This window comes from Leptosomus discolor, chromosome 1, assembly GCF_034619465.1.
Source record: "Leptosomus discolor isolate bLepDis1 chromosome 1, bLepDis1.hap2, whole genome shotgun sequence".
Taxonomy (NCBI): Eukaryota; Metazoa; Chordata; class Aves; order Leptosomiformes; family Leptosomidae; genus Leptosomus; species Leptosomus discolor.
In genome coordinates this window covers 88,657,423-88,682,971 of record NC_141391.1, presented here as the reverse complement: position 1 = coordinate 88,682,971, position 25,549 = coordinate 88,657,423, and the positions used below count along the sequence as shown (strand labels likewise).

The 25,549-nt window shown below is 41.7% G+C and overlaps 1 protein-coding gene across 1 annotated transcript; it reads left to right on the top strand.

Annotated features, from left to right (window-relative positions):
* Positions 1-1,501: 1,501 nt before the first annotated feature.
* Positions 1,502-25,549, top strand: ACOT9 (acyl-CoA thioesterase 9). Its single transcript, XM_086477295.1, has 16 exons — positions 1,502-1,524; positions 2,992-3,083; positions 4,655-4,681; positions 7,680-7,725; positions 11,356-11,526; positions 11,617-11,654; positions 13,818-13,901; positions 14,494-14,597; positions 15,716-15,789; positions 17,934-18,001; positions 18,997-19,108; positions 20,237-20,327; positions 20,814-20,899; positions 21,688-21,775; positions 21,977-22,127; positions 22,381-25,549. The coding sequence occupies exons 1-16, from the start codon at positions 1,511-1,513 to the stop codon at positions 22,437-22,439; spliced, it is 1,305 nt and encodes a 434-aa protein (XP_086333421.1). The 5' UTR covers positions 1,502-1,510; the 3' UTR covers positions 22,440-25,549.

Here is a 25,549-nt window from a genome sequence, read left to right as displayed (position 1 = left end):
GGCTGTAGCTGGGGACAGGACTTGTGAGTCAGGTGCTGGGGGCTGTGGGCCAGCTGAGTGGACCTTTCCACTGTCGTGCCCTGCCTGCCACCCTGCCCGATCTCTGCCTCCTCCACAAACCAGGCTCACCCACCAGGCCCCTTGCTTGTGCCTGGTTATGCGGCCGTGAAGCAGGACGGAAGTGCTCACAGCGCATCCATGACAGAGAAGTTGTGTTAGTAGCAAGGGTGGGGTCTGGGCGGGTTTTGCTCGGTGTGCAAGGCACGCAGCCTCAGCCTCTCCGTCTTTCAAAAAGGAAATCTGCAATCGATCACAAGTCTCACAGAAAAAAAGATGCATAACCTATTTTTCAATTCACATAGCCTTTATTTAGTTTGTTTGGAAGCAATTTATCAAAAAGAAAGTGGTAGCGAAAAAAAGACCGATCAGGTGTTAATCTTTCAAATGATTAATAATCTGGTTAATGTACTTTCACTGTTTGCTAGAACATCTGTTTTCTCCTGTCCTCCTACAATCCCAGTGGTGTCTTTGGAAAGTCTTTAGCACGGTATGTTGAACAACTTCACTGCTAACTCGTACCTCGTATAAGCACCGTTTTGCTGGCAAGTTGAAACGACCGGTGAGACCCACGGACGCTCTACTCGGTGTGAAGGCCACGGGCTGCACCCGGCCAGGTACCTATCTATACACAAGCCGCTCGGAGGTGCCGACACGGTGCGGGGCTGCCCCTCTGCCCCCAGGCCCAGGCCGCTTGTCCTCTCTGAGGTTCTCCAGTTCCCAGTAACGGAAGTAATTCTGATGAATTAAATCCGTGGATTATCCGCCTGTGGAAGGCGCACGGCGATTTAACGCGGCGGTGCTCCCGTAAGCCTCTTCTCCCTAGAAAATACCAAGGCTCTCATTTACCTTCCCTAACAGTGCCACCAAGCGACGGGCCGGGGGAGGAGGAAGAAGAGGAGGACGAGGCCGTGTTCCCCCCGCGCCCCGGCTGCACGCAGCCGTGTGGGGACTGGGGCGGCCCCGCCGGCCCGGGGAGCGCCTGCGGGGCCTGCCCGAGCGGCCGGGGCGGGGGCTGGGCCTGATGCCACGGCACGGCCAGCTCTGCGCCCGCGAGCCCGCCCTCTTCGACACGCAGTGATAAAAAGGGGTATTAAAAATAAATAAATAAAAAAATCACGGTATTTGTTAAAAGCAAGTGGCCCGGGCAGGGCCCGCCCGACGCCTAACGGTCGCCGGCGGCCCCAGCCTCCGCCCCTGAGAGCGGCCACGCTGCGCGGGGGAGAGGGAGACGGGGGGGACCGGCGGCCCGCCCCGGTACGGACGGCGAGCGGAGGGGGGAGCCGGCTCCGAGCGGCCCTGCTTGGGGAGCGCCTTCTGTGCCGGGCGAGCCGCGAGTCTGCGGTGCTGGAGGACGGCGTGCCTGGGCCGGGCGTGGCCCCGCGGGCGCTGGGCGGGCGGCGGTCCCGCTGACGGCTCCGGCTCCGGCCCCGTGGCGTGCGCGGCGAGCACCATGCTGGCCACCCGGTAAGGCTGCCCCCTTAGCCCCTGCCCGCCGCGGGACCGGGCAGGGACGGACGCCGCTCCCTCCGGGGGGGAGGTGACGGTTCCACGCGGCGGGCCCCGCGGCGCGGCGGTGCCGGGGAGGTGGGTCAGAGTCAGGGCCCGGGCCTGAGGCCTGGTGCCGGCGCCCCTGCCCAGGGGGTGTTGTTCCCCGACCCTCGCCCCGCGGCTGCCCTGGTCCCTCCCGTGCTGAGGGCTCGGTGTGGTGGTTGGCGCGGTGCCGCCAGGGTGTGGCACCCTAAAACTTGCAGCTGCGCCGCTGGCAGCGCGGCTTGGCGCGATGGCGCCTGGCCTCGCTGTGCGGGAAGCGCCTGTCCTCTCACCCTCTGAACGGCCCCAGGGTTGATAAGGCCCCGCGGGGGTGCAGGCTCGGTTGGGCGGGTAGTTGTGTGCTGGCGGTGCCCGGAGACACGAGCCCAGAAGCTGGTTGTAGGGAGCTTTCACCATTGCCACTCATGGCATCTCGGGTGCTTACGAGTCTCTGCTGGCTTCTGAGGGAGGGTTTTTTTTTGTGTGTTTCCTTTTAGTCTCTTAAGGACTCCTGGTATACCTACAGACAGAGGAAGCTTGTGTGTACACAGTATATATGTGTCAGTATGAGGGATGTATAGAGAGAGATGTGTACATGGCCCTGCTTTTCTGCTGGTGCCTCTTTTTTGAGGTGAAACCCCAGCCTCAGCTGAAGAAAATTAAGGGGCAGGCAAGCTGTGTTCCTTGTCAGGATAATGCTGTGAACTATTGCGAGGGGTTTTACTCCTGCTGGCCCTCTGTGTGTTTTTGTGTTACCACAGTTTTGCTTGCCAGGAGGAGTCATACTGGCTGCTACCTGGTTGAACACTTACTGAATTGCTGGGCAGATTACATTCTCTGGAAGGTTTCATGGTTGTCCCTCCTTGCTGATCACCTAAGAGGATTCTATCTTGCATTTTAGGCTTGTTCTGAGTTACAGCAGTTCTAAGCTGTAGAGAAGAAGGCCAGGCTTAGCTGAATGCGACTGTGTGGGAGGCCTTGCGATATCCTTCTTGGGATATTCCACCTTCCACCGCTATGCACATCAGCCAAGGAGAAGGGTATGGTTAGGATCATGGATGATTTCCTAGATGTACACAGACCCTGTCTGTGTTAGGATGTCTACAGGGTAGAAGCTGGTGTTCGCTCTAAGCTGGTTGTCCCAGGGCATCTGAATAGTCAGTGAAGAGAACAGTTAACTGCCAGTGAGTCATTCTTCCCTCCTGTTTTCAGGTAAGGACAGGTATCAGTTGAAATTTCAGCTGGCTTGAACTGTTGTACTGGTGGTACCTGGTTCTAAAAATCAGGCTAAAAATAAGGAGTGGGGTTTTTGAAGTAGTCAGCCATATTCCAAAAATAAATCCTAAATTATTTTCATGGCATTAGTTTTAATGACACTCAATTCTTACGCTCTGCCTATAGGTTGTGCACCATGAGGAAGCTTCCTTCTGTTCTGGCTAGGACGCTCACTTCTGGGATCAGTGGCTCCCCAGTGCTTCCTGACATGTCTGAAGGTACAGTAACTGGCTGTACTTTAGAAGATTTAGCAATGTTTCTAAGGAGGTGATTCTTTCAGGTCGTGGTCCTTCATGGGTTAATACGGTTTGGATGATGGATGTGCCCTTGACTGTTAGGTCAGTTTTAGTAGTTAGGAAGTAGCAGGAAATAACTGTGTCTTTAGAGATCAATGTCAATGAATATGCATAAGCACTGAAGCTGCAGCTTTAGAGGCTCCTCTGGTTCTTTGGTCTTGGAAGAGCATGTGATTCTTTTCTGGAGGGGCAACCGCTTCTCAAGTTTGCTCTAGGTAGAAAGACAACGTAGTACAGACAGGTGCTGTGGCAACTGGAGAGAATGGCCAAAAAATGTAGGAACTGAGTGGAAAAAATGTTTTGCAGTACTTCTAATGTGTCAATACCGTTAATTTTGTAAACTTAGAGAAATCTTTTAATCGGATCAGCAGCATTGCCTCGTGAAAATGCTCTTGTCAATAGAGCTTTGTGTGGCAAGATTGTTTTAGTGCTCTAGTAGTAATAAACCATAATGTTCCTGTTTCAGGAGCTTTTAAAAAAGTTGTCTTGCATTCTAATCCCATCTACTGAGAAAAGGGGAGAAGGAAAAGGGCTGGAGCCAGGTACAAATAATTCCTTCATGGAGTTCTGCTTTTTTCTGAGATCACCCTTTTTTCTCTAAATAGGAACCACAGGTTATCCAGTTAAAGAGAAAATGAGGGTTATTCATTGTTAGAGAAGTTTTTTTCATTATTGTTGATGAATAGTAATTTGGGAGGTTAAAGGAGAGAAGCAAGGATACAGAATATTGTATAGTTGCAGGTAAGAGCCTGCTCTTTTACTTGGGTATTTGATAATGAGACGAGCCAGAAGGGCAGTAAAAATGGTGAAGCAGTGAGGCCATCCTGGCTTTGCCTCTGACTTGTTTCCAAAGGATACTAATATCTTTTGGACTATAATTAAACATTTGAGGTTCTGTTCCAAAATTGTAACATTTAAATAATGTTATACAAACTTTTGCTGATATGTAAACTCCTTTCCTTTAACTTGGTATCCATGCTTTCACAAAGCGCCAAATACTTTTTCTTACTAGCTTTTCACATGCTTCCTCCCAACGTTGGGTCCCAGTTGTGAATGCCCTCACTTCTTCCATGGTTGTCCCAAAGGCCACATGAAGCAGGACTTTGGATGTTTCCCCTGAGATAACTCTCATCCTGCTTCCCGAAAAATGCTCCAGATACATTTTCCAAAGTTAATAGTGTTTGCCAACAGTAAATGGTAGCACCAAGTTTGAAAAACTGGTTGGAATTACACTGCAAGCAGATGCTGCACAGAGCCAGTAGGCAAAGGAACTGGAAAGCTGGCTTTGAAGGAAAGGATGAACTGAGTTGAAAACACAGAGATACTGACTGTACATCAGACAGGGACAGGTTGCCTACAGTTGCTTACAAAAACTAAGGAACATGTGCATAAATGGAACTCAAGCAGGCAGAATAATCAGGAAGCTCCTTACTAGATACAATTTGCAGTGTTTCTTTTAATTGTTAATATAACCTGTGTTTTCCACTCCACAGGGCACTTACCCATTCATGTGAATAATGGTGTGTTGTGGTAATCTGTACATATTTTAATATTTGCTATAACACTAAACGTACTCAGCTACTGTTTTTCCTTACTTTAGCATTAATGAAAAATGAAATGCTATTATTCTTCTCTGTCGACTTGCTTAAAGCCTCTTTGCCTTCAGTGAATGGCTCTGATCTTATTTGTGGCAATCTTGTTGTGCTGGATCTCTGTCAGCACACTGCGTTTCTGGTGGTGTGCTGGATAACACGTTTCTAAGAGGCTTGTGGGATACAAAGTCTCTTATGCAGCAACTCCTGCAGTACTTAGCTTTGTTTTAGACATTTGAATCTGCATCTTTCGCTGAAGTCCAGACGAAGCTCTATACCAAAACTGGTGGTCAGATACGTCATAGTGGTTTACCTGAACCTGGATACAGCCTGGGGAGGCACCAGCACAAGGGGGTGTGGATCTCTGGCAGACATGAATGCGTGATCTTGTCCAGCTGCCCTCGTGTCCTTCGTCACAGCACAGTGCAAATAAACTCAGACCCTGCTGCTCTGGCGTTAATGGTCCACTGATCACAGTTTAGGAGATGCTGTGAAATACCCAGCATTATAATGATGGATAAACCCCATTTGCTGTGGTTGTTTTGCACATTTAAAACACTTGCCAAATAAGAAAAGAGAAAGAGTGTGTGGATTTTTGTGCTTAATTACTTACTTAAATTTCTGTTGTAAGATAGCTAGTATCTAAAAGAGCAATATAGTCTTCTTGGGGGTGAAAAAAAGAGAAAAACTCTGTACTTATGAGCCTGTAAAATGGACTAGATTTAGCTTGGCAACATTTTAGAAACACTTTTATGCTTTGTCTCTTTTATTGTTAAAATAAAGATTATGTGGTCTCAGCTTGGCCAATGTTTACTTGTATGCCTGAGATTGAAATCACAAGTATTAAAGGGGACTAACAGCATATATACATGTTCACAGGTTTGGACCCCTGACTTTTTTTTTTTCAGATCTTTTTACCTCTTTAGAGTTGAAAAGGAAGATACGAACTTTGTTTAAACAAAGAGCAAGTGCTGTTTATTCCCCCTCCATCTCAGCGCAGTCTGCACGCTATTGAAAATTGAGGTTTTGTGTTCTAGAAGCTGTAACAGTGTTTCTGCTAACACTGGGTAGATCTAATGCATGCTATGGCAGCTTTGCAGGTGGAGTATAAGGAACAGGAAAGTAGTGCCTAGTCTGTAAAGAAACCTGCTGCTGCTTAAGAAAAAGAAGAATCAGACCTTCCCCCCGTCAAAAAAAAAATCAACTCTAAGATTTTCCAATCAATTTCTTTCATTGAAATTCTTTTAGTTGTTAGAATTAGTAGTGGAACTCTTCTAATTTCAAAACATATTTTAGCCTAATTTCCTAAAGAAATGTGGCCTGAGCAATCGATTTTGTCTTTGTCTGCTTATCTTCTTGTCCTCCTCTTCTTCTAGAACCTTTTGTTGCCTGATGTCAGCCAGAATAGATGAACACAAATCTTGAAGATAAACGTGTTTCCACAAGCTTTGTGAAAATTGGCTTCCAAATCAGAGGTTCGTTAGGGTGCCAGAGCTAGTGTTGGGGTTAGCCGCAGACCATGGTGTTTGCTGGCAGTTGGTGAGTTACTGGGATGGATCTGTGTGCTGGCTGGCTGGCAGTCAGCCCCTTGCCTACCTCTGGGCTAACCACAGCTCATGCTGATGCTTGTCTAGAGGGCAGGCAAAACAAAGTGGGATGGGAGCTGAGGGTGTTGCAGGGGAAGGAACAAGAAAGGGGAGGTTAGGGGGTATTGCAGTGGAGGACTTGGGCAGGAAAGCAGCAGAAACTGAAGTGACAGTATGGGGAGGAGGGGGACAGAGCTGAGTGCATCAGGCTGAGAGAGCGGTATGTGATTTAAATACCTAGGAAATAAGGCTCTGCTTACTCCAGGGTTCGCAGGACAGCTTGCTGATCACTGTGAATGTTCTGACCGGGCATTTAGCTTGAAAAGTGCCGAGCCTGATGATGTCTGGTAACATAAAAGTATAAAGCATCAGCTTGTGAGTCACCAGCAGCCCTCCTTCCGTTTCACCATGAAATTTTGGATTTTTTTTTTGGTAGCCCTTCCTTGCTATATCCCTAACTACTTTGTCCTAATATTTGAACCCTCTTGTATAAAAATCTTTGTAAATAAGCAAGGAATTCCTACTATACAATTCTCAGCTTCTGTTCTGAGCCTTGGAATTGTTGCTGCTTGTTTTCACGTGTTTCCAAATAGCATACATTCACTTGCCTAACAGTGATGGAGTAGTTTGATAGGTTTGATGACACCTTAGGACACTTAATAGCCTCATCTGAGGAAAGAATAGAAAAATCACTTATGCAGATTATTTAAATTTAGGAAAAACTTGTGCAGAACTGGTATTAACTCTGACAGTGCAAACTGTCCCAGAATCAATTTTATAGGCCTGTCTTCAGTGTCTTAACACTGTGTTCTTTGAGACTGCTAAAAATTTAGGCTATGAAACCCTGCTGGCAACAGCCGGTCTCCTGGCGTTACCTGCCTTCATGGGTGGGATTACTTAAACGATACTGTCCTCATTCTCTGTCTCCCAGCTGCACTGTTCCTTTTTATGTTCTTTTATGACTTTCTGATTTGCGTTATCTCCACAGTTTGTTTGTGTTTAGGCTGAAATATTTTCACATCAAAATTCCTCAGTCTGATCTTGATCCGCTGTGTCTTTCGGCTGTTAATTAGCACTGTAGGTGTTTGCATTAACAAACACTGCTGGCTATACGCAGTAAGCTGGGGTGTCATGTTACTCACCTCATTGTTGTGATATGCCTACTAACAGCATCAGTGAATTTGGCCAAACTTTTGTTTCTGGGCTGCTATTTGCATGAATTTAATTAATTTTCTTGTTCTGGGATAAGGATTGTGCCTTTTAGCACCAGGCAACATAACGTTCGTGGCTTGCAGAACTGAGCTTGATTTGCTTTGATTTTTTTTTTTTTTTTTTTCCAGTGCGGAGCAGATTGAGGGATATAGTGGGAGCATCTACCAACTGGAGGTACAGTGTACATTAAATGTATTTTACTTTATTTCTGAAACCCAAGTAGAGCTCAGGGTTGTGGTAGTAGAAGTTAACAATGTGATCTTTGGGAAAGAAAAAAAATCCAGCTAAAAAGTAATGCAAACAAGGTTTATGAATTGTTACTTTGTGGATCACAAACTTCTGAGATTTCTCTGGCCGAAGATCTTTATCACCAAAGGAGCAAAATACGTGATCTTGATGCTTACAGGATTCTCCCATTAGCTCTGATTCCGATGGAGGTTTAAGAACCATACAGTCTGGCTGGAAATGTTATGTTGCTGTTACCTCTTATCTGTTGGTGGATTATCCACATGGTGGGTTTATCCTGCACTAGATTCAGAGGCAGCTGAGCTGGTTCATTGTGAAGCTGTCTGCATTATAAATGGCCTGGCAGCACCCATGTCACTTTGGAAGATTGTCAGCTTGGGATCGGGGTCTCCTTAGGCAGGAGCATCTTGGGCATTTCTTTTCTCTGCTGTAAATTAATTTTAGATTAATTTACATATGATTTAAATCACTGATGTTTTGGCTTTATTCAGGTTACCTTCCTCCCCCTTCATTACATTGAATAAGCCAGAGTTGACCGTAATCCTCTGGTGTTAACAGGTCTGAAAAAGTCAGCATAGCAGTCTGGGTATATTACGTATTGCAGTTTGGTTGCTCCCATGTTTATTGTATGGATTGTTAATTTTCTTATGGCTGTGTTTGCTGAGCTCTTCTTTCACACTTTGTGCACTGCTAGGGAAATGAAGAGAGGCTTGCCTGGGTGGAGTGTCTGATGTGTCCAGACCTTCTGACTAGGTTTATCTAAACAGAATTATAGGCATGTTAAAGACAATGCCTGAATGTGGGAAGCTGACTTTTGCTTAGTTAAGACTAGTATCTAAGTGTGAGGGGGCTTGAAATTTTCTGTAGGTCAGCTGAAAAGGGCTCTAGAAGTTGATTTTTAAAAAAGCCTTTCCTGCAGCACAGAATGGCTGGAGAGGAACCATGCCATATGGAAAGACCATCTGAGAATTGAGATTTTAGAGGGCTCTAGTCAAATCTGATCTTCCATCCATTTCTTTTCCCCCACTGCTCACATCCTGGAAGGAGAGCAGACTGAAGCCAGGATCACCACGGCAGTGTTTTTCTTAGATAGGTACGTCTCTTGTCCTGTATAAAATACAGCAGAAATGAATTGCAGAGTACTCTATGCTTCAACTACAGTGAAGAAATAAAGCCGGGGGGAGCCCATAGCTGGGAGTGCTTGAGAATGGCGGGTTTAATCTGGGGATGTTTGGAGGACATGGATCATGTAGCCTTTGAAGTCCCACTTTTAAAATGGAGTGACAGAGAGCTGATACATGTGGAGACTGAACAGCTGGTGCTTTAGTTGAGTTAGGCCACAGAATGACTAAAGAGGACAAATCTAAGAGAATAGCTTGATGGGGCTCCCGAAATGGGAACTAGGGAAGGTGATGCACATACGTCTGGATTGCTGGGAGAGAGTAGAGATGCGTGTTGGAGGAACACCGTCAGCCCTTAGTTTTGCTAGAAGGAAACTTTGGTTCATGATTTCTGTTGTAAGGGCCAGTGGCATTTTATAGTAGAAAGAAATATGTTGCTTATATATTTATTCTGGTTTTGTACTTAAATTGTAATTAAAACTATTAATCTGTTTGTTGCTTATTATAGTCTAGATAGAGTTGTCGCCGTTTCAGAAGTAAATAATGTAATTTCTCAGAATGGTTAGGGCAGGTATTAGTTACTACTTAGATGAAGTATTATTATTGTATGACTGGTGCTGCTTTGTGTAACAGTATTTATCTGTTGAAAAATGTTATTGCCATGACCCCAATACTTCCATATATTGAAGAGTGTATTCTGAAGCTGAAGTCAAGAAGAGTTCTGCTGCTGACCTCAGAGGAGCCAGGATGGGACTGGTGAAAACAGAATATAGTTAAATTTTTATTTTTTGGTTTCTCTGTGTTTATAGACAAATTTCTGATTTATTCTCTGATTCATTTATCTTAAACTTTTCACTGAAAGACCTTGGAAACAAATCTTTTAAAAAGCATAAAGGTCCATCATCTTGGACATTGCATCTTTCCTTAGTCATCTAGTATCTTCTATTTCTGTGTGATGGTATAACTTTAAACATTAACTCTCTGGAGGAGGTTGTTTATCTTTCTGTTTTCTCTGAGCTCTGCAGTAGTCACGTTGCCCAGATGAGGTACGCCGTATTTCAAACAAACAAACAAGCAGAGACTCTTACTCTCTTTGATCATGGTTTACTCATAATACCTCAAAAATTATTAAACAGAAAAGAGGGAATATAGATATGTACAAAGTGTGACTGCTTTGTACCTTTCCTCTTCCAAAAATAATACTCAAGCCAAAAAAAGTCTTCATTTTAAATGGCTAACACCCAGAATTCATCCAAAGTTAAGACAAATTTTCTTTTTGGTGAAAAGGTTCTTTCTGTTGTTTTCTTTCTTTTTTTTTTTTTTTAAATTTTTTTTTTTTTTTAAACACAGCGGCACTCGGGTCTCAGCAATGCAGCATGCCCAACTGAATGAATGGCACATATCTGCAGGTTTAAAACTGGGTTTGGTTACGTAGTGTTTTATGCCTTCTCTTGCTCTACGAAATGGATTTGTAGTTTTGCATACGCCTTGGCTCGGAACTGTTGTGTGTTTAACCCTTAGGTTTTTAATGCTTTGTTGTTTATTCTAGGTATGTTACAAAATACTTGCTTTATTCAGTCAGGTTGCACTTTTAAGGGGAGGGAGATTTGGAGGAATAGGTAAGAGAGAGGCAAGGTTGTTATATCTCATAGAAACGTGTGCAAGGAGCTAACTTGGTAGACTGGAAAGAAGTGACAGTGAGTTGGCCCTTACTCCCTTGGGAGAGTTGCAACCCCTCTGACTTGGTGGTGCTGGAAAAGCAGCTCTGAAGAAGTAGGGCTCCATTTTCTGTATTGTTTCTTCCTATAACTTTACTGTATAGTCGTAAGATGACTGGCTAGGAAGAGAGAGAGAAATAGATTAGTTTTTCCTTTCTTTTAGCTTGCTGATGAAGTGTCTGCTGTATGAACTGATGCTGTACAGGGAAAACTCACCTGTGGATGATAAGCAAGACTTAGCAGATTAGTTCTTTTGTTCTTTTGTTTACTAACCATCACTATTCTTTGCTTTACTTCCTGGGAGAGATTGTGAGTTGACAGTCAGTCCTTTAAAATTGGCAGGGAAGAGTTGTGATACAGTAGCTATGGAAGACATGAATGTGCACAAAACCTCGTAGGTTAAATTATGTCTGATTGTTATTTCCAAGGGGAACTGTTTTGGTAGCATTCAGAATTAGATAAATTTTGTTCACCTCTTCAGTGCCAAGTATGTGCTTGCCACTTGTACACAAAACTATTTAAAAGTTTTCTGCAGTAGTCTTGCTTAGGCGTATCTCGTTATGTGCATTTCACTTTCTTTTCAAGGCACGCTTACTGTGTCTTGCTATTTTTACTGCTTTTTTGTTTTCACTTTGATAATCTTCAATGTGCCGTCTTTTAGCTAGGGTTGCAGTTCTGTCGTCATGCTCCAGACTGAGTGGATTTTTTTTTCTTACCAGGGATCACGTGCAAGCAATGCAAGAACGAAAAGCTCTTCACACTTTACTGGCAAAACGGCAGGAAGATCTTCCTCCTAGGAGAATGAAGGATAGCTACTTGGAAGTTATTCTCCCTCTAGGAAGTCAACCTGAAATAAGAGAAAAGTACCTGAATGTACACAACAGTGTAAGGTAACAAAGCAACCATGTTACGCACACAGGGAAGTGTATTTCATTTACTAAGTGTGTAGGTATCTAATTGTCAAAACCCGTATTTTACAGGTTTGGAAGGCTACTTGAAGATCTTGACAGTTTAGGAGGTACGTATCTATGCCCTTATAAAGAATGCACAAGTAATGCAGGCAAAGTGAGTTTGAGTACTGCTGAGCACTGTTTGTTACGATATAGTATGACCTCAGGGAGGGAATCACATCACTGCTCTATCTCAGAAGAGGAGGGAAAAAAGGAAAGATACTGATGCTGAAAGGGAAGAAAGGATGATAAAGAACAGACAGAAGCAAAATTGCTCAGCTCTAGCTTCCGCCTCTGCCAATTTTGTAAAGGACCAGCTACAAGAATAATTGACTGAGAAGTGATCCTAGATTATGAATCTGCATTGAGTGTTAAATCAGAGAAAATGTGCAGAATTATTTCAAATTAAAACGTAAGATTTTTCTTTTAAAAGAAACCCCAAAACCCAACACTAAACCCAACAGATAGTGAGGTGCAAATATTTTAATTCTCCCTTTGGAGAGAAGAGAGCATAATCTGGAAAGAACAGAATATATCCGCTGAGAACAAATGAAAAGCACTCGGTACAGGTTCTTGGGTTCTGTCTCCAAATTGATGTTAAGGATAACAGCTCAGTTGTTTCAGGAGTTAGCTTTCTTACTTTTTTTTCTTCTTTTCATTTATTCATGGACTTTAGAAGTTCAATATCTTTGATTTTTGTTTTGCAGCTAAAAGAAGGGCTGGGTTGTTAATACATCTTGGAGATACTTTTCTCTTAAAAAGTCACCAGGTGACTTCCTTCTTCACCAAAGTTCTGTAGCTGGTTGGGAGCATTTTGATGGAGGTTTTTGATACAGAATAAGTGCTTGCTAAGGGAAAGCTCTGAATGGAACAGGTTTTTTTGGCAGGAAAGAAAGACTTTTTGTGGGTCCAGATGGGCAAAATTGAGCAAGGCAGAGATCAAGTGAATGCACGTCACCTATCTATCAGGGACAGACAAAATAGCTAGATGGTTTATATTTCTTCCTGGGATGTGGAAGATACTGGCTTCAGTACCTGTCCTGAATTAGAAAAGGACACTTGAAACTATTGGCTACCCTCCATTGGTGGATGAGATGAACCTGTTTTTTGTTCTGTGCCTTGCTTATTTTCCCTGGAAGTCTGTGAAGATCTTAGGTTTTTCCTGTTGCAGCACAGAATGTCTTTGCCTTGTTTGTAGTCATACTGGGCTTCAGTCAGCTCGACTGGGGATGTATCGTTTTGGGTTAATCAAGATTCTGTCACAATTATGCAACATTCAGGGTGGTGGTCAGCAGTTCCAACAGGAAAATGTGCTGTTTCATCCCCCTGCCTTGCCCGCCCCAGTGTATTCTGTGATCTTGGCAGAGGTACTCCATAAAGGTCTGTCTGACTGACTTCTATTTTTTTGTCTTTGGCAATAGGATTCTGATAAATCCCATTCAGACTCTTACTAATCGTATTGATGGCATGAGTTGATAGGCATAACAGTTTTTAGAATTGTGACTTTCAGTAATTTTAGGGAAAAAAAATCTTAGATTACCTAGAAGGACAGAGATCTTCCTTCTCTCTTGTCTCATTAAGCACAAAAAGCTACTTTTGATTATGAAAATCTGTGTTGAGTGAAAAATCACATGAATGCTGGGAAAAAAAAATCTTTGCAACCTCATATTACTCTAAGGAGTCTGTTTACTTGGATGTGCTCTTATGAGCAGAGCTAAATAATTTAAATAGTGGTTTGGTTAGCAGTAATTACTGTGTGATAAATACCTCTGACTGTGCTTTCAGGCCTGTAAGGCACAGTTTATCTAATCTGCACCTCTTTAAAGGAATCAGTGTTTGAAAATAAGTCCTCAGATAGCATGTATCCTTGGACAACCTGCATGAAATCAAAATAGAAGGTAGGAAGGAACTGAGACAGTGGGCTGCAGGGGTAGAGGGAAGAGATTATGTGGGACTGGAAGTGGAGCGATGGGGTGATTTAAAGTGCTCAGCTAAATTTCTCTTTGTAGTAAGTGAATATGCATAGAACTGAGACAGCTGCCGAGTCGCTGTTTTCTTTATAGCAATCCTGTGAGTTACATGCATGAAAATGTAGAAGTCATGTGGACTCCTACAGTATGGTACTTCAGTTTGTGTTTTGCAGGTACTTCTCATGCTTCACAGAGGTGGCTTTGATATGCTCCACTGAAGTTTTTGTAAAAGAGCTGACTCCATTTTTGGTCTCTCCACAGTTCTTATTTGCTACACTCACACCAAGCAGGAAATGCAGCCAAGGTCTCCCTTATCAATAGTTACAGCTCTGGTGGATAAAATCAGTAAGTGGCAATTTGGTCAGGAGAAATGGTTTCATCTGTTTGTCTTAGTCTTTCAGCAGCTACTGCCTTGCTATGGTTGTTACTGAGGATGCCTTCTTGACTCTCCTCTTTAGTTCACTTCATCTTGTTTTGGCTTTGAACTCTGAGTACTGTGGCTTTTGTCAAAGGGAGGAGGGAAGAGGGTTTTGTAGGTGCTTTTCAGCATTTTGTGTTTCCCTTCCCTTCCAGTATAACTTTCATGCTTCCTGCACTCCTGTGTTTGGTTTTATTTTGGCACGTGAGTTTCTTAGCTTCATTACTGAACAGTGTTTGTCCTGGTGGAGTTGGACCTTGCTTGGGTCACATGTTCTGCTGAACACCTTTGTGTGTCTGCCACCTATGTACCTACCCTCTCCTCCTGTTCTGGCTTTAGAAGTCTGATAAGGCAGAAACTGCAGGCTAGCAGTGTGTCCCGTCGCAACAGCTGTCTTTTCTGGGTTGTCTTTGCATGTGTCACCTATTGCAGAACACAAAAAGGTCTTGGAGAACACAGTCTCTCTAATATTAGATGTGAGTGATCTGTCTCCAGTAACCTCTAATGTTTGTCTTGTAGATTTGTGCAAGAAGATAATATATCCAGACTGTGACATCAAATTTACAGGCAATGTTTCTTGGGTTGGAAAGACCTCGATGGAAGTGAAGATGCACATGCTGCAGGTTAGTTCCTCTGACTTCTCTCCATCTTATCACAGGCATGAGGTGCTTCAGGGGGAATTCTGGATCATGACATTAGCAATCTACATTGTATTTTCTAGAACTGTTTTTGAAGGGCTCGAGAAAACCCTGGTGTTTCAAGACCAAGATGACTTTCAGTAGTCTAGGTGCAGCAAGATACTCTCTTGTTAACCTTTCTTTCAGGACATGCATTTTTCTTAACCAGCATTTTGTAATTGAACTGCAACACAGTACTCCTACAGAAAAAGTAGGTGCTGTGCTCTGCATGTTGTTAAGTAAGTTTCTCCCTGCTTTTGAAAAACTTCATTTTCCTTATACCTTTATATTTTATAGATTTGTAAATTTTAATGTTGGTGTTCAGATTCAGTATTAGGTTGTATCTTTTGTGTTCATCTTATCTACTGTGTAGCATAATTTTATGATAAGTTATTAAGTACTAAATAGTAGAAAATAATTGAAGGGTGTAACTAGGTTACACTGTGCAGGAAGCAAAAGGGATATTGATAATTAAAGTAAAGAATCATTAACATTTCTATTTAATATTTACTGTCAATTTGTTCGTTAACTGAAACATTAATTCAGTTATTATTTAGAGTAACAAAGATATGCTATAAACACTTCAGTGGTGTTAGTGGCTACAATTCTGATAACCAGGTAAATATGTTTATTTAGTTGGTCTCATTAAGTAAAGTCTCTGATGCAGGAGATGATGTTGCGCCTTTATTGTCTGAACTCGTCTCAGGACTGGCATTAGTGGCAATTTGGTACTGACAAAAAAAAATGTTTTGGCATTTCTCAGAATAAAGACTAAATTGGTCCTTTTGCCATGCCTGTGTCGATTTCCTCCCCTCCCAGCTGAAAGTAATAGTTAATAAGCATTCCCTGCTTAATGTTTACATTGAAGAATTCCTGAAACTAGAGTTTTAATTTATGTTATTTCCTTCACTTTAAACTATTATGAGAGAACTTGGAAGGGATGACAGAACGTGAAAATAAACAACATTAATGGTGTGATGGCATATTTGATGCCAAGTGAATAGCTTGCTAAGCATTTTACGATTTTAGAGTTTAAAAATGAAATTGTTTCCTGTCTCTCTTAGCTACATGACGGTGATTACAGCCCTGTGTTAGATGCAACCTTTGTCATGGTGGCCCGGGATCCAGAGAATAAACGGTAACTAGTAGGATAGGAAAATGGTTTTCAGACTCCTGCTGTGGTGAAAATAGCAAACGGGGCAGCTTGCTATGTATGTGTAGCAGCTGTATAGTGTAGGTGATAAATAAATCATGTAGTCGATGCTGGAAAGTGTTACTTTCCTGCGGCAAGCTTCAGCGCATTGATTTCAGCACTGAGATGACAGCAGGAATTGCTGTTGGTCTTGGGATCTGACCCTTTTCTTTAACAGATTTTCCCTGTGTTTGAATGACTGGCCTGATGAACACAGAAGTGACTGAGTCTGCTAGAAACCCACCTGCATTCTAGTGGTTGTTAGAATTAATTGCCTTCTTGCCATAAAAAAGGCAAAGATTGAGTTTCAATGGTTAGATAGGCTTTGAGGGAATAATGCCATTAATTCCCTAATAAACACATGATAGGTGCCATCAGAATAATTCAGTCTAAAACTTGCTTATGTAAGTAACGTAGAACTGGTAAGTATTCCGGCAGAACTTTAAAAAAAAAAAAAACCCAAACCAGATAACCTTCCTTATTTTTCTGGTTTTACTCTCTCTGTAGTTCCTTAGTCATTAAACTAGCAGGCTGCTCAGTTTCAGTTTTGGTTTATTACTCCAACACCAGCAAAATCGGTTGTATGTCTTACCTCTTTCTTGTATAGCCTGCAAAAGTAATGAACAATTTTCTGTTTCTAACTAGTTTAAATAATTGCCTGTATTTAATGAAGAAGGATATGTTTAATGAAGAGGTTTCGCTTGACATAATTACTTAGTCCTGATAACATTAGAAGTAGTTACTAGGTTGGTTTCCTTCAGATTTATGAGATATTTTTAAACCCATTAACGTACTATACATTTAATAAACCCAGCAACTTGTATTTATGGTTCCCATTTTAAGGACTTGTTTTGCAAAAGAATTACATCCCATCTGATGTAAGTATGCACTAGCAGATTGACTGAGGACAAGCCTACATGGATTTGTGCAGATAGATACAAACTTCAGGGGCTGTTCTTCAAGCCAGCTGGCCACAAGCAGCTGTGTTTTAGAAGCATTCTGTCCATATAAGGGGGGTGTTTGTTCTGTGTGAGGTAAAAACCTTTCAGAGAGGTACAGTGTATGTTAGGTTGGTTACAGTGCCACAGAAACATGGGTGAGTGGCTTTTGGACCATAGCAAACTTGCATCTCAGCGGCTTGGGGCTTGGACAGGAGAGCTGATGCAGATGTGTCCTGAGCTGAGGAGAGGGAGAATGCGCTCTGTGGTGGAGAAGGACCAGTGTGTCTCCAAAATGCAGAGTTTTAGCAAACCAAGAAAAAGCAGTTTGTTCCAAGCAAAAAGATCCTCTCTGCATGCCTCTTGTCACCTGCCCAAGTAAAGCTTTGGGGTAGAGGTGAATTGTTTAGCAGATATTTGTGTGTGTATGTGTGTGTGTATATATATATATTGTTCTGAGCATTTGTATAAATATTGAAAATAGAAACATAATAATTAGAAATCATGGAGTAGAATGGCTCTTGAAAATAAACATTTGCCTTTCCTTGTGAAAAGGAATAATTAAATGTTATATAATTAGGTTAGAGTAAACTTATTTGTGCAGTAAAATAAACATACAAATTAGTGCTCAAGGCAGCCTCATATCATCTTCTTTGATAAGTGGTACATGTGGTAAACAGCTTTTGGCTGTTGATAAGGCTGTCGTGGGAACGTGTAGATTATAAGAACACTTGCTAGTTATGGCACCGTGCTCTTTCTGTTCCGGGAGGAATGATACCATTCAAGTTTTGTGTGTCTGTTTTACACTATGCTAGTTTGTTGGACTAGACTTTCTAAACAGCTTTCTGCTTGAATAATCTTCATTATAATCTATGGGTACAGTTTTAGCTCTTTAAGAAGCATAGATGCGTCACCTTTTCTTAATTATACTAGGTGGTGGTTGGATCACTTAACTGCCTCTTCAGAGTTAGAGCTAATGTGATGTCCTGTTGGCAGCTGCATATTATGAAACGACGTGTTTGTTTCTATGATATAACCTGAAGTGTGTCTTTTCATGTTACACTGTGCATGTAAGCAAAAATGGAAGACTGTTATAATGTATTTACAGGACCAATTCTTGCAAAGTTTGCAACTTAAAATTCCTGTCCATAGGCCAGCATTCGTTAATCCACTAATTCCTGAGAGTCCTGAGGAAGAAGAAATCTTCAAGCAAGGGGAATGTATGTCATATTTCCTGGTAGTATGCACACCTGCCTCAGGTTCAACTTAGTAGCTGGAAGGAAGTAAACTTCAGGAGTTCTGCTACTTAGAAATGGTCCTAATTTGTTTAAAATCAGATTTTCGCTGTGTCTCATGCGTGTTGGTAGCGTAAGAGTTTAAAAGCCTGCCATCGCATTCTTGGAAACTCTGGCTAAACTGACAGACAAGGGCACTCCTGGTGGTCTCTGCACTCCGCCTAGACTTCTCCATTTCCAGGATGCTCGCTCCACTTCAGATCTGAGTGCAGCACAGGCTTTCCTAATGCTCTGGCTGATTGATTGCCCCCATGATGGGTCTGCTGGGTGCGTGACAGCTCCTTACCTGTCTGGGTGCCCATGTTCTTTTTAGAAAGAAACTTGGGAAAAGAAAGAGGGAGAGCAGGGGAAAGAGTCTGTAGCTCTGTCTTCTTTTGTTTCAAGCTGGAATTTTAAAACAGAGAGTTAGAGGAACTAAATTAAAGACTAAATAAACTGAACAGAAGATAATTTCAGTTAAAATTTCAGTCATTGTGGCTTATGGTGGTGAGTTCTGTCATAAATTTGCATTCTTGTACCATTGGCAAAACCCAAAGAAGATTGTTTGTTCTGTGGGGTTTCTTGTTGGATATGATTTTCTGTACCTTGAGGGGAGTACTTAAGTTTTCTGTAAGAGCAGGGGGTGGGTATCATAGTATGTGTATAAAAGATCTTCATCACATTGGTGTTATAACCGTGAACTTCTGCCTTATTTTTTCTTTGGCGCAGTCAATTCTAAAAGGCAAATTTCTGTTTGAATCTATGGGACTGTGAAGTTGCAGCTTTTAACTTACGGGGGTGGGAGAAGGAAAAAAGGAAAGACACAGCTGACTCTAGGTTAAAATCTTCAGAGCCAAGCCAAATGTTTGGGTATTTTTCTTTGAACTCTAATATGACTTTCTTTCTTTTTTTTTTTTTTTTTTTTTTTTTTTTATATTTAGTGAATAAGCTGAGGAGGATTGATTTCAGCACTGCTTCCTTACTGAAAATGGCTCCTACTGCTGAAGAAAGAAACATTGTTCATGACATATTCCTTAATACACTGGACACAAGGCAAGAAGGGGCGGGAGGGGTGGAGAACTCAGGTCTTGTGAAAGAGAAAAGTGGTGTGCCGTTCGAGTGGGTGCTCCTAAGAGGGTAGTCTGGAATAAACACAGGCATTTTGGTTTTCCATTTCACCATTTAAATTCTGTGGCATTTTATTTGAAACACAGGTACAAACTTTAATGTGACATCTGCATCTCTTAAAAAAGTCTTCTGTTGTTAAAGAGTGTTGGCTGTGTGCCAGGATGGCGAAAGCGACAGTGTAAGCACAAAGTGCTTCTGAGCAAGCTGTTAGGAATAACCTTGAGGAAAAAGGTTAATGATGTTTAACCAAATAAGGGAATGGAATGGGTTTGCAGCTGTGTGACTTGCACAGTCTTAAGAGTTTTCTGCCATGTTATCTAGAAAAATGAGGGCAGGAATTGGCCATATTTTGACGAGGTAACCTTGCAATGTGTTTTCAATATCATACCTGACAACACTATTTGAGTGTTGTCTCATATACTTGAGATTTGTGTGAAACTGTCCAGTGCCAATGGTGATAGAGCAATGCCTCATGACATTAGTGCAATGTTGTATTTGTGGAGAATTTATAATTTCTTTTAACTTCCTAACATTATACAATTGTTATTTTCAAAGCTGTTTATCAAAGTGGCACATACTCTCCCTTAAAATTAGCAGATGTTTTTTGTACGCATTCTGTCTGGACTTGAAAACGGCAAACCATCTGCATGTTTGATGTTGAATTACTCTCTGTTGGCTCATTGTGTGCTTTTAATTCATATTATGACTTGAAAAACAGCGTAGGGCTTTTCTGACAGAGTGTGTACTTTGTGGTTGTGATTCATCTTTTCTTTCATGTATCTTTCTCAACCTTGTTCATTCACATAAGCTTGAACATGAGCAGAGTTTTTTGAAATATCAGGACTGTAGGCTTATTGCAGTAACAAATTGAAGTATCACTTCATATAAGGCTTTCATGGCCAGTTGGAAGAGTTCTTAGTGATAGCGTTTCTGGTTTGGGGTTTTTTTTGGTGGTGGTGTTTTTTTTTTTTTTCCCTGCATTTGCTATTTGTGCATTTTTGACTTGCTGAATTCTGCTAATGTGGGCTGTAAGGTTTATTGTCTCTTCCAAAGGACAGTAAGTTTCCGGAGTCGTAAATTACCACCCAATTCAGTGTGGATGGAAGATGCGAAGCTGAAAGGCCTACAGATTTGCCATCCTCAGGTATTTTGAAAAATATTAATGGATTACAGAAACAGTTACTTATGAATTGTTTTGTAAGACTAGTCAATCCATTGTTTTGTTTCAATTCTGCACTCCTTGCAATGTATTTAGATCTTAGTTTCTTTTGCCATTTTTCTATTATCTGTGTGGATTGCCACTGTAAAGTAGGAGATTTTAAATTTGTTTTCTTACCAGACAATTTGTTTTGTGTAAAGGAATTTCTTTGCAAAATATTCAAGTTGGGCTTCTGGTTGCTGACACAATTTTGAATTTTTATCTTATGTTGTCAAATGAGTTGGATGAGCTCCTGTTAAGTAAAGTTGCCTCAGCTGTTTGGACTTTTGCATATCTATTTCAGCAGTGCTTTTTATACATTGGGATGCTGGGAGTTGTGTTAAATACTGTGAACTGAAGTGCAGACTTCAGCATAATTCTTTGAAAATAATATCTGTAATATAGCAGTTTGACTTTTGTTTCTATGTACAGGAACGGAACATCTTCAATAGGATCTTTGGGGGTTTTCTCATGAGAAAGGCATTTGAACTGGGATGGGCAACTGCTTGCAGCTATGGGTGAGTTGTAGACCTGCACTATTTATATAATCCAGAGCCCCATGCACATGTACATCCATCAGGAAGCCAAGCTAACCAACCTGATGACAATCTGGGTAGGAAAGACCTAAGTGTCTGGTAGAATCTTGCGTTATTAGCGCACAGCACTGTTTTACTTAGAACATGTGTTGTATTTACGAAGAGATTTGTGTCTTGCTTCTTGGAGCTTGGTTTTTAAGCATTACATACCAAGATAGAAAATCCATCCTTTTTTTGTTTTCTTTTATCTTGCCAAGCTATTGAGATTGACTTTTGGAGATATATTTTCTTTCTACCCATGTGAAATGGACGTTGTGTCAAATAAATATTACATCTTCTCATTCCGTACACAAGAGGTTTCCAAACTTCTAGTAACTGCTTGTGCTTAGAAAGTGTGACTGAGGTCATCACCCAGCAGAGATCTATGCCTAACTGTAATGGAGCATGCATAGCCTGATAGAAAGTGAAGTGTGTCTTGTCAGTGCTTGGACAACTGGGGCCTAAGCACTGGTGGCATGAAGATTGCCTAGCAAGTGTAAGTCATAAGATACAATAATGATGCAATAACGTATCCTTATTTTTATGCAGGCAAGAGGTTTCCTCCAGTTATTTTTGTCTTGGGTGATGACGTGATTCTTCAGCGTTTCCTGTGGCTTGTGTTTGGGAGATCTACTCTTTAGTAACCCTTCATTAAAATGCTGACAAATATTTTAAATTTCTCCAAACACCCTCATTATTCTTGAGAAGAAATTTCTTTTTTTCTTGCTCAGGAGTTCCAGACCTTTTATCGTATCTGTTGACGATATCATGTTTCAGAGACCGGTTGAAGTTGGATCCTTATTACTGCTTTCTGGACAGGTAGGAGGTTTTTTTGTTTGTTTGTTTGTTTTTGAAAAGGAGAAAAACTTATCTTTGCTGTAGTCACTGTTAATCACTGATAATGAGCAGTGCATTATGAGAGTGCATGGCTTTTCTTGTTAAACAGTGTGATGAAGTCTGTTATAGTTTTTCAGCACCAGTGATAAATTACAAACTATAACTCTTATCTTAACTGTGTAGGTCTGTTACACAGAAAAAAACTACATCCAGGTTCGAGTACACAGTGAGGTTTACGATGCAGATACCAGGGAACACCAGACAACCAACATCTTCCATTTTACATTTATATCGGAAAATGAGGTCCCACAGGTGGTCCCCAAAACTTACGGAGGCAAGTATCCAGTTAATGCGTTGTCATCATAACTCTGTAGACAAGACGTCTTGCTTTCTGTTGGAACATTGGTCATTTTAGTAGGTGACCTATTGGCATTTGAATAATTTAACAGGTTTTCATGGCAAGCCACACGTGTATATTATGTTTTGATGACAGTGTGGATTGCTGCTTAATCTTACCATTCTGTGTAGCTGCTGTAGGACTGATACTGAGTTACTAATGCGGTTCTCTTTTCTCTATCTTATTTCAGAGTCCATGTTGTATTTAGATGGGAAGCGACACTTTGCTGCAACCATGAAAGAAATTTGACACACACTGAATGCTGCATCAGCAGTGTAGCAGCATGCTGTCTTGGAAAGAGCTGTCACCAGAGATGGCTAACAGACAGGTGCTTGCAATACTGAAAAAAAAAAACCCACCCCAAAACAAAACCCCAAACCCCACAAGAAAAAAATACCTTTTTAGTGCTATTTATGTATTTGCATATATTTGGATTTTTAATCTCTGCTACTAGGTTTTATTGAAATCTACTTTCATACGCCGATGCTGCAAAAAAAGGCTGAAAAAATACAATCTTAAGCTTTAGATAGCTTTGAGAGATCTCATTATGAGCTTTGTTGTCTTGTCACCATCTGCCTTCTTTCCCTTAGTAGCTCTCCTTTGTGTTTCCCTGATAAGGGATAGAAGTTCTATCAGAAAAATGTGTGCGATAAGTAGGTTCACACAGACAATGCCGTTTGACCTACATTCTTGGGTAAGTCAGGTTTAGGGTCGTCTTTTTTTTTTCCTTCTTATCAAGGACACGTGCATCTGGGCAGCAGCGTAAGCTCAGAAGTTACTGGTGTGTGCACAATGTAAAGCAGGTGTTTCCCCTCAGCTGGGATTTTACCTGGTTGTTGCAGCTTCTGTTTTGGATGGTTTCATGTTCCCTTGGGAGGAAACTGATTTTTGCAAGGAAATGAGGTGGCCAGATGGTCTCTTCTGGCACTCTGTTTGTATACAGCCAGTCCTTGCCAATCTCTTTTTTTTTTTTTTTTTTGGCTTTTTTTTTGTTTTGTTTTGTTAATATAACTATGAGTTCCTTAATGAATTATTTCTCATGGCCTGTAGAGTAGAGCTCTGATTGGTGAGATTGGGTGGGACTGGGAAATGGCATTGTAGAACAGAACATTTTGGTTTGTTAGGGATTGGGAGCAGGAAAGGTAAAATGCTGCTAAAATAGTAACGGTTATGTTTGATGCTGGAGTTAGGGGTCCTGAGAACCTCTGTGGAGTAGCTCCCAAGTCAGCTGCTGAGTGGTGGGAGGATTTTTGTCCTACTGAGGCGTGGTACAGCTAGAGGACAGCCTCCTCAGCTGGGCTGTTTGTCTGGTTCCTTGGTAGACTGTAATGAAACATGAGTATTGCATAGCTTTAAAGGTTGTCAGGTTTACTTGTGAAGGACAGAGTAATTCCCCACCATAGAGGGGACGCCATGATGGACATAGCTGTGGCATGTAGGTAGCAGGAAGAAAGTACTTGATACTGAAATGCTTCTGATGTAGTGGAGAAAGTTTTAATAATCTCCAATATCTGGTAGGTAGAGCCCAACAATTAGGAAAGTGAGTGGATGGGAGGCATCAGCTTTACCAGTGAGGGTGATTAATCACAAGCACAAAATTGGACCTCTGATACTTTCAAATCAAGACTGATAGATCTCCTGTCTGATCAAGACACCCAAAGAGGAGTAGTTGGGCTCAATAGTAGGTTAGATGGATGAAATATGACATGAGAATAGACTCTGGCTTCCCTGCTAGGTTTAAAATCTTTTGAAATCAGGAAGCAGCAAGTAGAAATTATGTGAATCAGCACAGATGCATGAAACAGGTTGGTAAAATAAAGCAACATGTTGAAATTTTATTTCTGAGTGAGAAAGTTTGAGAAATTCACCATTAGGACTGGCTTCCTTTGGTGCTAGGATAGCATGAAGGTCATGGTTCCTAACAGCTGGTACCTGTTCCTGTGAGGAGAGCGAGCACTGCAGTACCCGCATGTTGTACGTCAGCCTTGCCTTTCTGAGATTTGGCTGCCTTTATGTGTAAGTTAGATAGATGGCTTTCCAATGGAGGCACAGGGGTGTCGCCTGATGCAGATCAGATGAACGCATTGCAGTGATAGTAAGCTCTTGGGTCCTTACACAGAGTTTCTCTCTCCAGCCACGCTCCAGGGCTCGTTCAGCTTTATGATGTTACAGTCTTTAATGGTTATGACGTTGTGCATTGTATTTTCTGGTTTTCTCCTTTTTAAAACTCTTTGGAATCTGGGTATACTTGACTGACCACACAAATAAAGAATGGAAATTCTCTCCCAGGTTGTTTCCCCCGTGCTGCATGGACCACTGATGGCTGTTAAAAAAGAAGTAGGAAGGCAGGAAGTGGAGGGATCTGTTTCAAGGCTGTGTATTACTCCTGGCTATCTGCAGGTTTCTGTCATTGACCCAGTGGTCCTACCTGGGTCACTTTTGTATATCATTTGTAAGTTAAGGGGATACCAGTTTCCTTCTCTTCTGCCTTTTCAGCTGTATTTAAAGATGAATTTATCATAATTTCTAAATTCAGCCTTTGGGGAAGGGATTGGAGAGGAGAAAAAGAGGTAATAGAGTAGGGAGCAAGGCATGACAGCAGAACCCCCGGACACAGTGGAGAAAATGAATCCCACAAATGAAGATGCTTAGAAGAATTGGTGTGTTTTCAAAGTTCATAATGACTTAATCACGTACCACAATCATGGTAGTTATAGAAATGTATATACAGTCATACCGAATGTGCGTGTGCATATATACATATGTAAAATTTAAAATATACATAGTAATAAACAGAAAGACATGGAATATGTGCTCACATATTTTTTTACTCCGAGAAGTTAACTCCCAAGTTGTCACCCTCTCTGATAATAGGCTAAATGTGTCTCTGTTCAGGGGCATTATTTATGTGTGTCGCTGTATACCACTGTGTGTGAGAGAAAATTGTTCTCAGATCTCACGTTCAGAATTAAAATACTTTAACATAGTAATTAATGTTGAGTTTATGTTGCAACTTAATGACCAGCCCGTCAGTGCTGTAAGTGACTAACCGTTACCACGCAAGCCTGAAGGTATGGGTAGAAAAATCTTTCCATTTGTAGTGAGCCCATCTACGTAATTGACTGTGGCTCTGTAGCGGGAAGTAACTGTTTCTGTGCCCATCGTTCTTGGAATGCAGTGAGGGAGAGGAATCTGTGGTAGCTGGATTGCCTCCCTGAACCCTCTCACTTCATGGTGATAGAAAAGGAGATTTCTGTGGGACTGGCTGTGCTCAGTGTCTGAAAAAGCACTTTGTTTAAAATGTTTTTATTTTTCTGTGTTTAAAAAAAAAATAAATTAAAATTACTTACTCAAACTTA

What these genes read in the sequence shown, in the direction of transcription:
- ACOT9 (XM_086477295.1), top strand. An exon ending in AATCTTCAAGCAAGGGGAAT is followed by an intron (nt 18,002 to 18,996) that starts GTATGTCATATT and finishes TTTTATATTTAG; the next exon opens with TGAATAAGCTGAGGAGGATT. An exon ending in GGTCCCCAAAACTTACGGAG is followed by an intron (nt 22,128 to 22,380) that starts GCAAGTATCCAG and finishes ATCTTATTTCAG; the next exon opens with AGTCCATGTTGTATTTAGAT.